The sequence below is a fragment of the Pithys albifrons genome, chromosome 2 (genome assembly GCF_047495875.1).
Source record: "Pithys albifrons albifrons isolate INPA30051 chromosome 2, PitAlb_v1, whole genome shotgun sequence".
NCBI lineage: Eukaryota > Metazoa > Chordata > Aves > Passeriformes > Thamnophilidae > Pithys > Pithys albifrons.
The window spans coordinates 31,136,471-31,149,372 of record NC_092459.1 but is presented as its reverse complement, the minus strand read 5'-3'; the positions used below and the strand labels follow the sequence as shown (position 1 = coordinate 31,149,372).

At 36.1% G+C, this 12,902-nt stretch overlaps 1 protein-coding gene across 1 annotated transcript in view; it reads right to left on the bottom strand.

The window, feature by feature from the left end:
- Nucleotides 1-331: 331 nt before the first annotated feature.
- MEI4 (meiotic double-stranded break formation protein 4) overlaps nucleotides 332-12,902 on the bottom strand; it is a 65,447-nt gene continuing 52,876 nt past the window's right edge. Inside the window, exon 5 of the mRNA XM_071579895.1 lies at nucleotides 332-583. Within this exon, the coding sequence (XP_071435996.1) occupies nucleotides 332-583 (252 nt within the window). The remainder of the gene's footprint in view (nucleotides 584-12,902) is intronic.

The following is a 12,902-nucleotide window of genomic DNA, read 5'->3' as shown; positions in this document are numbered from 1 at the left end:
TACACATATCATGACTCAACTTTAAAATTCATACTGTTTATTTTAAATAGCACCTGAAACAACTTTCTTTTTTTCCTTTTCACTGAGTACAGAAACACCAACATATTGTTTTCCATTACAAGAAACAGCATTTATTCCAAATGGCAGCTGGATTATTACATTTTTTCTATATTTAAAATTGGAAGTAAACTGCATTATCTCTGCAACTGCTGTATAGAACAGTAGTTTAAAGTAAATGTTTTCTAATAACGACAATTCTCCTGTCTGACTCAAAAACTTTCCAATGCAATCCCTCCAAACAAATGTACTATTAAAAAGTAGGCTGCTTGTTTTAATCAATTTGCATTTGAGCAGAGTTCAAAAGAACATTCACTCTCCATAAATATAAAGAAAACAAAGGGAATTCATCTGAGAGATGAAGAATAATTTGATCAAGGTTCTTCAGAAATTTTATTTTTTCTTCTCCTTCATAGCCTGAGCTTGAAACACTACTTTTTTCTGTCTCGTTTTGAAGAAGTTGTTCCAGAATCATGCACAAAGGAAAAATATTCTCATACCGGGTAATGTCATACACAGACTGGACCTGGGAATAAAGAAAAATCAGTATGTAAGCACAGTGTGAAAATGTTTCTGCAGTCCAACACCTCAGATAACAGTGTAAGGGATGCTGTTAAAATTTGCGGTAGTCTTTGTACAATCAGAACAGCTGTAAGTTCTGTATCATTTCTTCTAAGAAATGTTTTCCTTCTTGTGGAAACAGCCAAACCAATAACATTCCATCATACTGTGAAATGAAAAGTCAACATAACCTGCTCTTCACGAGTCAAAGAGATTTTGCTTTACCTAATTATCCACAGACTGTGACATACAATAGTGATGCAGAGAAAAACAACAGCAGTAACAGCTTTGTTTGTTTTAGACATGTAATTAGAATTGGTGGATTTCTGTTTTTCTGAGGAATAACAAGCAGAAAAGAATTTTTTACTCCTCAATATAGACAATCATCTATTCAAGTGAAATCTGTAGGAAAAAAAAAAGTCCAAATTCTCAGTCTCAGCAGAAAATACACAACCCAGTTCAGGTTCTGAGTCAGTTGAAGTAGAAGTCAGTTTGTCCAATAAGCTCACTGACCAAACAACATTTAAAAAAAAAATCTTACAGCTTTATCTGATATAAATTTACCTGTCCTGTCTTTGGAAACTGGAATTTTAAATAGAAGCTTCCAGAGTCTCTTCCATACATAGGAAATAACTGGTAAGATAAAAACTTAAATCTTGATTAGTAGTCTCTCAGAATGAAATTCTGTGTCCTCCTTAACAGCAAAAATCTACCAACAATATGAGATGTCTTGGTTCTGAAAAAGGCTGCAATTACAGTAGGTAGATGATCAGAACTGAAAGGTAAAATCATAGCCACTAGAAAAATAATTATATATTTTGGAAAATGGACTAATAGCTCTAACAAGTCTAAAAAACTGTTTAGGCCCCTGGTACAAAGCCAAATGGGTCCAGGCTTCCACATGGGTCTATGAAAAATTATCAAATCATTTTACTCAGCCTAAATTGCTAGACTTTCTGAAGTGTGAAATTTATTTTATAATCATTGTTTTTACAAATAATGTAAGTTATTCTTTATTCCATTAGAATCGAACAAAAAGACAGCACTTCACCTTCTTCAGGTAAAACTGTGGAAGATGGTGGCTCAGAGATTGCTCACTTAGACTTTCTGAGCTGGTAGTTCTTAAAGCTACAATCTGTGTTGAAGCACCCTAGGGTAAGATTCTTCAGGTAGCCTCCCACCTCAGGAACAATACCAAGACACCATAGCATCCTACTGGAAAACCTCAACATAGCAAAGTAATTTTGACGAGTTTTCCAGAAATCTTAAAAATTAGGTTCATTATCAAAACATATTATCACCAGTCTTGCCTACTCCAGTTCTGTCTCTCTTGAACCTAGTAAGAAATACCTACAGTTCAAAAGCTGCTGCCAAGAATTCAGTATGGAACAGACAGAAAAAAATTATAAAAGGACAGTATTAAGTATTTGCATACTTCTGAAGTCAAATTAAATCAAACCGTATAATTACAGAAAACCTCCTTCCAAAGCAGAGGTAAAAAAATAGTCTGTTTCTTCAAGTACCAAATATCTGACTCTAGGACAATCATGCCTGATTGTTTAGACTATTACTAGCAGTGATGAGATAAATGTATTTACTTTGCTTATTAGACTAAATTACAGCTTTCTAAGTTGACAAAATAACTGTTATTAATGACTTACTAAATTTCTAGGAAATAGATGTTTTTAAAGCCCTGCAAAGTCTGCTCTTAAGACTTTCCATATTGGGGTCATCTGACACAGGCATCAACAGAGATAGTTACGCCTGGTTCCTGTTTCAGCCAACAGGGGGAAGCAGAGGTGGGACTCTGTAGCCTGAGTGTGGGTATCCAAGGCATGTCAGGAGTAGGGCTTTACAGAAGAGCCAGCAGCTGTAAGCCAGGAGGTGCACCTTAGGTTATTCAGCGTTGTAGATATCTGAGTTTCGGCAACAGTATTTTCCAGAGTCTTTCAGGCTGTAATTCATCCCATTCTAAAATAGAACTTCAGATGCACCATCTTCAAAACCCTTTACAGTGATACACTGTGACAGTGCCCCGAAAAAACCCCTGACTATGTTAGAAAAATAAATGCAGAAACAAAAATGTAGTCCTATGTTTTTAACTCCTGTAATTTGGATATTAGACATATAATATTACAAGCAAAAATCTTAGTTTGATTCTTAAGTGAGGAATCAATACAAAATGTTTTATAAAAGCAAATTTTGTCACTTCACTTACTCCTGTAACCCAGGTGCTTCCAAGCACTTAAGTAATTACGTTACTTTCAAAAGGTCTTGAAAATTGCAACTAATTGCATTTTAGTAAACTATCCAATTTATTCTGGAAAACAGAAGGTACAAGTTAACTAATTAGCTTTCTCTGCATAAAGAAAAGTTATTTTAGTCACACAGAACTGACTTTGAATAGAAAGGGTAAGTCTGATGTCAGGAAGGAAGTATTTTTTGAGATAATTGCTATTCTGGAGACAAATGCATTTTGAAATACTGTATTATAAAAGGGGAGGAGGGGGGGCGAGCAGGGGGGGAATCAGTCTAGAGCATTTTCTGGCTCAAGGCTAATTAACCTTTCCAAACCATTTAATAATCTGAACAAAGTGTGTCTTGGTTTCTTCTGTTAGGTGTCTTCGATAGCACTGATTGATGCAATTACTACTGATGCAAATTTATGCCATAGATACCTTTAGTGTTACCTAATGGTGCACAGTAAGATAATAGACCTATTAATGTTGCCCACCAGTGTGTGTGAGTGGGTAGCAGTGTATGCACATGTACACACACATAGCTGGTCCACCCAGAAAGTTTAGAAGGTATGGATATACAGCAAACCTCGTATACACTGCTATTCCAGCATAAATCAATACAAACCTTAAGTAACTTTAACACTAATTCTATTCTTCAGAATGAATTTTAAGATAATCCCTCTTCTGGGTATGTAATATATAACATGGATTTTGGACACTATTTTTTATATCAGTCCTTGTTAATTTTGCCTCATCAGGTACTTGGAAATGTGTTTCTTAGAAGTAATATGCATTTTCATGCAGCTCAGTTGTTAACTTCAGAAATTATATTCTTATTATGATTTCTCAATACAAACAAACTCTCCATAGTTAAATATTTTTCTAAAAAATATTATTTATATAAGATTGAACTTTACAAAATATGGAAACAAGGGTTACAAAGACCTCCTGGCTGGATCCGATGATCTGCTATCAAAACTAATATATTTACATCACCACGTTCAGAATGCAGGAAATGTCAAAGCTTTTGTTTGAAATTAATTCTCCAAGCTTCTCCTACATTACATGGCAACTACCTGGAAAAGAATGCATTTTTACTACTTTATCTGAAATTAAGGAAGAAGTTCTCTTAGCTGTCTTCTTCACAATGCTTTCATAACAACCAGAACTAACATACTAAAGGAAAATGCTCTGTTCCAGGTCCCCAGACCTTTATCACACTTCCTCTTTGCTAAACAGCAGATCAGATGGCCCTGGATCAAATTCCAAGCCCCTGCTCTCTTACTGGACAGATGTGGAGTTTAACTGAACAGATTAGGAAATAGCTTAGTGAAATTCTAAATTGCACTTAGAATATTTTTGTTTTCTTGTCTTTGTGGTTCATGTGCATTCATATAATTTATTCATATGCCCATATTAAGAGCAATATCAAAGAAAAAGAGACTGAATGTAGCTTTGAAGGAATTCTCTACAACTCTGAGGCCATGTCAGAAGCCACAAATCACATTTCTAGTGAGGAAGTTTGTGAGCCTGGAAATTTCACATGCAGAAGACTGATGCTACTTTCTGACTACAGACAAGTAACTTTTATTCCTTTTATATCTCAAAGGACCAACAAAGTAGAGACAATATTTTGCCAGTCCAATTAAAATTAGATGAAAAGAACGAGACTATGTTCATGGCACATGCAGCTCAGATACTTATGTAAGCAATGGACAAAGTGTCGCAACATTTGTATGCTCTCTGGAATAAGACAGAAACAGGTCGAACTTGCAAAAACTTCTTTTTGGTTTAGAATGAAGGACCAAAATGCTGAAATTTCTGAAAAAACTAAAACTATTAAATTAATTTAGAAGCATCATTATATTTGACTAATGATAAAAAGCTTTCTTCCTTTTCTATCTCTGTAATTCAGTTAAAATGTGTTTAGGCTTTTTCAGTCCCGTGATGATACTAAGTTTAAATGTGTGTTGTAACAAATAATTATGCACAACATAATGCTATATAAAATACTGACATATTGATAAAAACTTTAATCAAACTGGAAAGATGAGTGTTTAAACACTTCTGCTGCTTAGGAAGTTATAAAATTAACACTTCTAGAGGATAGTTATCTCAGTAGAAAAGTATTCTGCCCAAATCTTCTCAATCCATCAGACTCTAACAGTTTTGCTTCTTGAAAATTTTTTCTTGCTATTTTTTCCTCTCCCATTTCTTGGCAAACCTTTACTATGGAGAAGGGATATAACATTTTATGCTAGCAAGATATCTTTTCTATGTCTCAAGAAATTCTAAGTCAAATTTCACTAAAACATACTGTTAAAAGTTGGTCTTTCTCTTCATTTACATGCATATTTTTCAGGGAAGCATAAGGTGTAGGCTGAAATAAACAACAGAAACTGCTAAAGCCTGGCTAGTTTTGCCTTCCAGTGGAAGTACAGGCAGTAGGAACTGCACCACCGCCAGCTGCTAGGCTGTGACCACTAAGTTGAGGCGTATGGAGGATAGAAGAGAAGCCTGCCATCTAGTCATTCCCAGGAAAAATGTCCCATGGCCCATCCCCTCCTCAGGGAAACAAATGTAGCCAAAGCTTCTAAGAATGTTCCAGAGAGGTAGAAACAAAGAACATATATTTTTCTTGATAAAGCATACCATTAAGCAACACATCATCTCGGCAAATAGTCCCAGTGCCCCATTTGTTCCTCGTAGGTGGCTGCTAGGACAAGCATGTACATGCGCAGACTGAATTCTTGGCAAGAAAATTCAAATTCATGGACTAGGAGGCACAGAGTGAGCATAAGATGATGTCCCGTGTAACACAGAACACAGCACTTACCCAAACTACTTAAAAATACTTGAAGTGGAGAATGCCTGTTAGAAAATGTCTGAGCTTGATTTACATGTTTCTAGAGACACACAATTCAGGACATGCTGTTAAATGCACAGTTACTCCAGCTCTTTTGTTGTTGTTGATGTATTTTATTTGCTGCCTTACCTTTCTGTTAGTAAGAGAAGATGTTCTGTTTTTAATACTGTTGTGTTTAAGTAAAAGGTTACCACAAATTGCCATGACACTGAATTCAGTTTTTCGCTGATTAGCATTTCTCTTTAATTACTTAATTTTGTGATTTGAAAAGCCTATTTCTTGAATATCCCTCCTAATAACCATAGCACTAATGTATGTATCTATGTATGGTCAAACTTCGTGAATGAAGATTTGGGAAGGGCTTTCCCCACATGGGGGTGTGTTCTTCGAGCCTGCACAGTGGATTTTTTAGGTGAGGCACAGCGTGCGAACTGGCCCCACCGTTTAAGTCCTAAGGTCCATCTGCCACGGCCGAGCGAGCTTGGACAGTGACAGTGAAGTCCTCGGGACTGTCACAGCACCCGGTACTAACCGGGGCTGACCCGGCTGAGCATCCGAGATCTGACGGGATTAGATGGCAGGGAGGCATTGAACTGCCCGGTAAGGTCTCCACTGGGACTCAAACTCACGACCTTGTGATCAGAGTCCGGAGTGCTCACCATTACACCAGGGGACTGCCCCATAGCACTAATAGCCATGTCAATATTCACCTGCCAAGTAAGTTCAAACTGACGTATGCCGTTTCTCAGTATCTAAAACACAATTCACACCACCTAAAATTCCTTATTTGAATTTATACTCCCACCTGCCAAATTTTCAAAATATTTTGATCTTTTATTCAAAGGGTTCTGAAACTCTGAGTATCACTTTCTTCTCAAGTAGCCCCCTAAGATTCAACTATTCTGCTTACAGATCAATACAAAATGTGACTGCAGAAAGTGTCAAGGAATTACCAACATTTGCAGAAGTTAAATTACAGAGGAGGGACCACCAGCCAAACTCTTGGAATAACTGAATCTACAGTACGTGCAGTGTCTGGTCCTGAGCAACATACTGCCAACACCACTTTGGATGTCCCAGCCAGCCTCATGCTAAAGAGGTTTCAGAAGCAACAGTAAGAATTTTGCAAAAATAGTATCTGCCCAGACATGACAATTTGGCATACCCTGGAAAACACTTTTTAAAGAATTTAAAGTGCTTCTTCTCTTTGCTGTTACCCTAGGGGAAGATAATTATACCTGAGGCATCTATGCATTGTGCCTTTTCCACATATCACTAAGCAGGGTCATCTGTTACTAGCCCTTACTGTGACACACTGAATTACAGGCAATTCCCGAGCCATCCTAAGCAATATTATTCGTATCTAGTAACACAATTTTCACAAAATATTGCAAGAAATTAAATATACCAACAGTGGAACACTGACGTTTCCATTTTGGAGCAAGAATCACAACTATTGCCTTGCAGGTAACATAACAAAAACACAGAAAGCTTTAAAATGAAAATTCTAATCCCTTTTATCCTGTTAAAGCAAGTTAAAATATAAATCACTAAGATAAATCATTTAGAGAGATCAAAAAATATGAACATCCTTGTTATAACAGAAATTTATAAGTATAATTTACTGGACTCTACAAGGCATATACTTCCATTTTCATTTCTGTCATATGTTATTTCTGAAGTCTATTACAAAATTATAAAAATTAATTCTTTACAAGTTGAAGCATGTGAAATATATTGTTTTTTCAGCAAAGAATCTGAAATAAAGACTGTAAATGTATCTATTATAGTGTGGGTCCATTCGAATCATCACATTTTTAGAGGTAAAGACTGACACTAGTGTAAGAAAATTGTTTTGAATAATAGCAACAATAAAAAGTCCTCTATTAATTAAAGTCACATCAGAAAACATTGGATTGCTGAAAAATACAGCTATGTTAGTATCAAAAGATTTATTGACAGAAGTTTACCTATCTTTAGAAAATGCAGAGAAGTACTGAAAATAAATAGCAATCTCTTTGCTTTAATAGCTAGCAGAGCAGACAATCCCGACAGTAATGCAAGATACACATTTATTTGTACTTAATCATAATCATTAATTTTTGAAAAGAAGCTATTGAACATGCTTTTAAACTCATAAGGCTTTTTTCTTTTTTTTTTTTTCCTAAAAGCATGATTACTTTGCCTCACATTCAGCTTGACTTAGTAAAATTACCTCTTCCAATACTAAGGATGGAAAGTATCAAACGAACCCAGCAAGTGGCAGATGGCTGGTATAAGGTTGTCACACGACATGCACTTAAACTGTTTGTCACAGAATACTGTGAAAGTTGAAGGAGTGAAAGAAAAGCAAACAGTGAAATCCACTGATACACATGAAAGAAACAATCACCCTTCACCTTAGGTAGCCCAAATTGCTGGATACTGGGAGAAAGTTCCTGGAAACATCTTCAAACTCCTCTCTGAACTTCTGCTACAACCACGGTCAGAATCAGAATATTTGGTCTCTCCTCTGACAGCATGGCCATTCTCATGTTTTCCTCTTTCCCAGTCTAATTTGCTGCCTACCCACTACCAATGTTAAGTTACTTCAGAAAAGAAAATCTTTCCCTTTTCAGATGAAGTTAAACTTATTTTCAGCTCTGTAAACTTGCAACCACTGGCTCTATATGCATCCTGAACTTCAGTCTTTCCTCCAAAGCCAGAGACACAATCCACCACTCCCAGATTCAGGATCACAGAGTGAGAAGGAGCAAAGCCCGATTCCCAAACCCCCTCCCCAAGTTTTAGGCCTGTTTGCTCAATCTTTATCACTAAGCATGTTCTGTTTTCTTTTCCAGGACTTGGTTATCACTGAGTTCATTGTACCATAAACCAGAGGCAATAAATCAGGTAGTGGTAGACATATGAATATAGCAAAATGATAGAGAACCAAGATTTTGTAGCATTAGAGCCAAGGTTTTACAAGTTTGACAGGTCATGTCACTGAACAAAGAAAAGGCAGAAGTCCAACAGTGATGAAGACGCTTCAAGACCACCCCGAGGGATGAAGTCAGGAGACCACTACCCAAATTCGAAGCCAAAAGGAAAGCTCTGCCCAAGATTCCTATGAGTAATTAATATGGATATTAGAAGGTGTTAACTATGAACTTAAGACTATAAAATAGCTTATTTTACACAAACAAGTTAGGCAAGTTTTTGCCCAGCATGAACTAGCTTGCCTACAACGTTGTCAATAAATACCTTGCTGCCATTAGAATACAAAACTTTCTCTTAGCAGTTCTTTTTGCGGTGTTTTCGCTTATCACAGAGAAAAGAAGCCCAAACATAAACAAAAGTAGGGGGGGTTGGACTAACTTAAAACTCAGTATGTGCTCAAACAGTGTTTTTATTTGCTGCAGAAAAGCCGTGAAAAAAAAAAATGAAACAAAACACCTAGAAAGGAGCAAGAGGAGTGATTCTAGGTACTGCCTTGTGTGAGGAAAAGAACAAAGATAGTTGGAACACAATGTTAATATTTGTAAGGAAAAAACCCATGACATCTGCTTTCTGAATCAGTTTCGTCCAATGAATCAAAGTCTCTGTATAGTTCTAATAGATACAAAAGTATCCTGCGAAAGAAGAAAGGTTTCCTTCTTATCATGCAGTTATTTTTCTTCATCCATGGTTAGAGGCTGAACATTCAATATTAAATATTGTTCAAGGCAATATTTTTGTTTTGGAAAAAATCTTATATTCATTGTACTGATAAAAAAATCAATAGGAAAGCATTTCTATTTCCCATAAATAAAATATTTTCAAAAACTGTTTTCCTAAAATGTATTTGTGTTTCCCTTAGATATGACTGAAACAAGACAACAATAGTATTTCAATGACTCTAGCATCTGTCTAAAACATCTGTTTTTCACTACAACTCTGTCACCAAATCCCATAATAACCTCCAAATTTTCAGAAAATACCATGAGAGTTTTCCAAACTTTAACAGGAAGACTCAAGAGACATGGTAGGATATCATAATTTCATGAAAATTTGACAGGGTTGACAATCAGTGCTACTTTCTTATTTATTGTATTTAAAACTATGTGGAATATGTATGTAGATAAATCTTGAGTGGATTAATAGAATTTAGCAATACAAAAATATTGCTTATTCACCTTAAATATGTAAGAAATTACAGAATCAACATATTTAATTGGAAATCATAAAAAAATAAAATGTCATGAAATAATGAGAACACCACAGTGTATCTAAAAATATACATATATCCATTAAAATTTAGAAGAAAACACAACTTTTGACTAAAAACATGACAAAACATAGAACAGAACAGATTAGTCCCTTTATAGGCTTTACAGAATCTTTATAGGCTTTACAAAAACTAAATGAGCATGGCTGTGAGTGAGAATGGTTTTTATTTCAAATATTACTTTTCCATTGATTATTCCTTAGACTCTTCTGGAAAGCCCCAAACCCGTAGTTTTCTAGATATTTTCACATATTTTGTTTGTTTGTTTCAACTGCTTCCGCAGCACAGTAGTCTAAAAAGACAGGTTTTTGAGGGCTCCAGAGTGCAGTTTAGAATAGATGCCACCAAGAAAGGATGAATCTGGGAATGCTAGGATTTGAAATGACCTAAAAAAAAATTTACATATGGCAAGAGAAGCATGTGATTTTTCACTCTGATATAATTTCTTATGTCAAAGCTTCAACACAGCTCAGTATGCCTACCTAGAGTTGAGAAGTAGTGGAGAGCTACAGGCTCATTTATCCTTCACAGAATTAGTTTGAAGGATAAGGTTCTGAGATTGAATTGAATACCTAAGATCTGAATACCTCAGCAAAAATACAGATGATTTTATCAATAAAGCTAAAGTAAGTATTTTATCAATGAAGATATAAATGACCAGAAATGCACTCTTTTGCACTGAGTCACCCAAAAGGAGACTATTGCAACCAAACTACAAGAGATATCATAGAAGTTTAAAGCAATTAAGTTGGAAGCAGGAGCATCAATTCCAGAAAAAAATTAGAAACAACCACCTAATTGAAGCTCAAAGTACATTCCAAGTCCAAAAGGATCTGAACAAAGCCCAGTGAAACAACTCTGCCTTGAGAAACAGCATTTTAGGCAAATGACTGAGCTGTCTGGTGCACCCGTTACAGAATGCTGACATACATGTACTTGTAGGGGCCCATAAGGGACCCTGATAGCAGCAACAAGCTAAAGTTTCCAGAAACAGACTATGATTCATGTGAATGTCGTATGACAGCTGCAAAAAAGAGATGTCGTAGTATGGAAAAAACCAATCTCCTTTTATAGAGACTTGCAGTTGCTTTCAGGATCAAAAGAAAACAACCTGTTGTAAAACAGCTTCATGACTATTATCTTTTAGAAGGGCCAAAGTTAACAGCAGTTCCAGGTGACAGTAAGAAAAACTAAATGGAACAGCTTCTGGCTGCAGTAATACAAATGTATACATATAGATATAGAGTAAATGCACTTCTTAAAGAGAGGATTATAGTCAAAACTGAAAAAAGCAATAAATAAGAGGCCTTTTGGGCACGTCTACTACAGTGTGAACATAGGTATCTCATCAAATTTTTCTCAAACGTTCATGTGATGAACAAGTAAGCCTTGAAAGGAAAACTCTTGAATTCAGAACAAAAACATTGGTGAGGGAGACAGTTTATACAGAACTTTAAATTTGTATAGGTAGCTTAACTAGCTGGAGAGGCTGATGATGCAAATAAGTGTAACTTCTTCCCAATTCCAGTATCACATTTTTGCATCTTACCCCTAGAATTTAACTTATATTCACTCCTATCCACCAGTGCCCATGCAGCCACAGAAGTAGCAACAAATCTCCTTTACCAAAACCAAATGAAAAATCAACCAATCTGGGGGGGGGGGGGCGGGTTGTTTTGGTTTAGGTTGGTTGGTTGGTTTGGTATTTGATTTGTTTTGTTTTATTCTATCTATTCATTACATAGCTTGAGACTTTTATAATGACTTTGACAGAACTAAAATAGCCTTGTAAACTGAGAGATACTCTGACCAACATCTGCTGACAAAAGAAGCATTCTTGAAATGAATGTACAGTGATGTTACGATCAAACCAGAATAAATGAATGGCTAAAAGACCTCAGGGATCAACTTGGGAAAAAACACATTATGTTTATCTCACAAGCATAGAGAGTATACACACACTCACCAGTGAAATACCCCCTCATGACTTTCATGGGGACAACAGCTTTCTAGAAGGGCTTGGGGCAGATTCAGCTGAGTCTCTAAAGAGTGTTTGAAGTGTGTTGCCTCCCCTATGCTCACACTTAGCAAAATACTGAAAAAAGGAAGGATGTTTCAGAGAGCAAGAGGCAGAATCCTCATGCTTGTGGGATATCAGAACTTACAAAAGCAAGACAGTTGCGGCACCAAGAGGAGCGCAACAAGTGTGAAGGGAAAAAAGCTTCAAAATACTGCCAAATCCCTAAATCAGCTTGCTTGTCCATCCTGAGGCTGGCTAAAAGAATTCATGCAATTCCAAAGGTAACTCTCCTATACCATGATCTTTGAATAGTAATAATGAAAGTGATGCCACACAGTATATGCATCTCTAGCTGGTGTTGAAATACAAGACTTGAAGACTTCCTTCTGAATAAAGTCAGTGCCTTTTGCTGCTTTTCTTTGGCTTTATTAGACTTAATTGACAAAGTTACTACTAACAACAGAAATTGTGCAAAGCTTTCTGAATTTTTTCTTAACACTGAAAAATAGTAGTAGAACTTGAAAAGTCAGCTCTCTGCCTTCTTCATTCACCAGTTACAAATTGTCACTGTTTGGGACAAACTTTCATTTCACACCTCTGTTTCAACACTGAGTTCATTCTGATTGACTGAAGACACTGCGTTTTTGTCAAGCAAAAGTGCACAACAGCACAAAAGGTGAAATATATCTGATGATTAAAAGGACCAGTAATTGGAAGAGTCAACAGAACATTCTTCCTAACCCAACTTTTCTCATCACATATGTATTAGAAAAAAAGGTTAACAGATCAGATGCATAATACACATGCATTCCTTCTAAAAGCAACCTACATTCAGAGGTGGGATACTATTGTGACAAGGAAAGACACGCATCTGATCATCCCATCCTTCCCAATAGGTGCCCCTATTTTCCT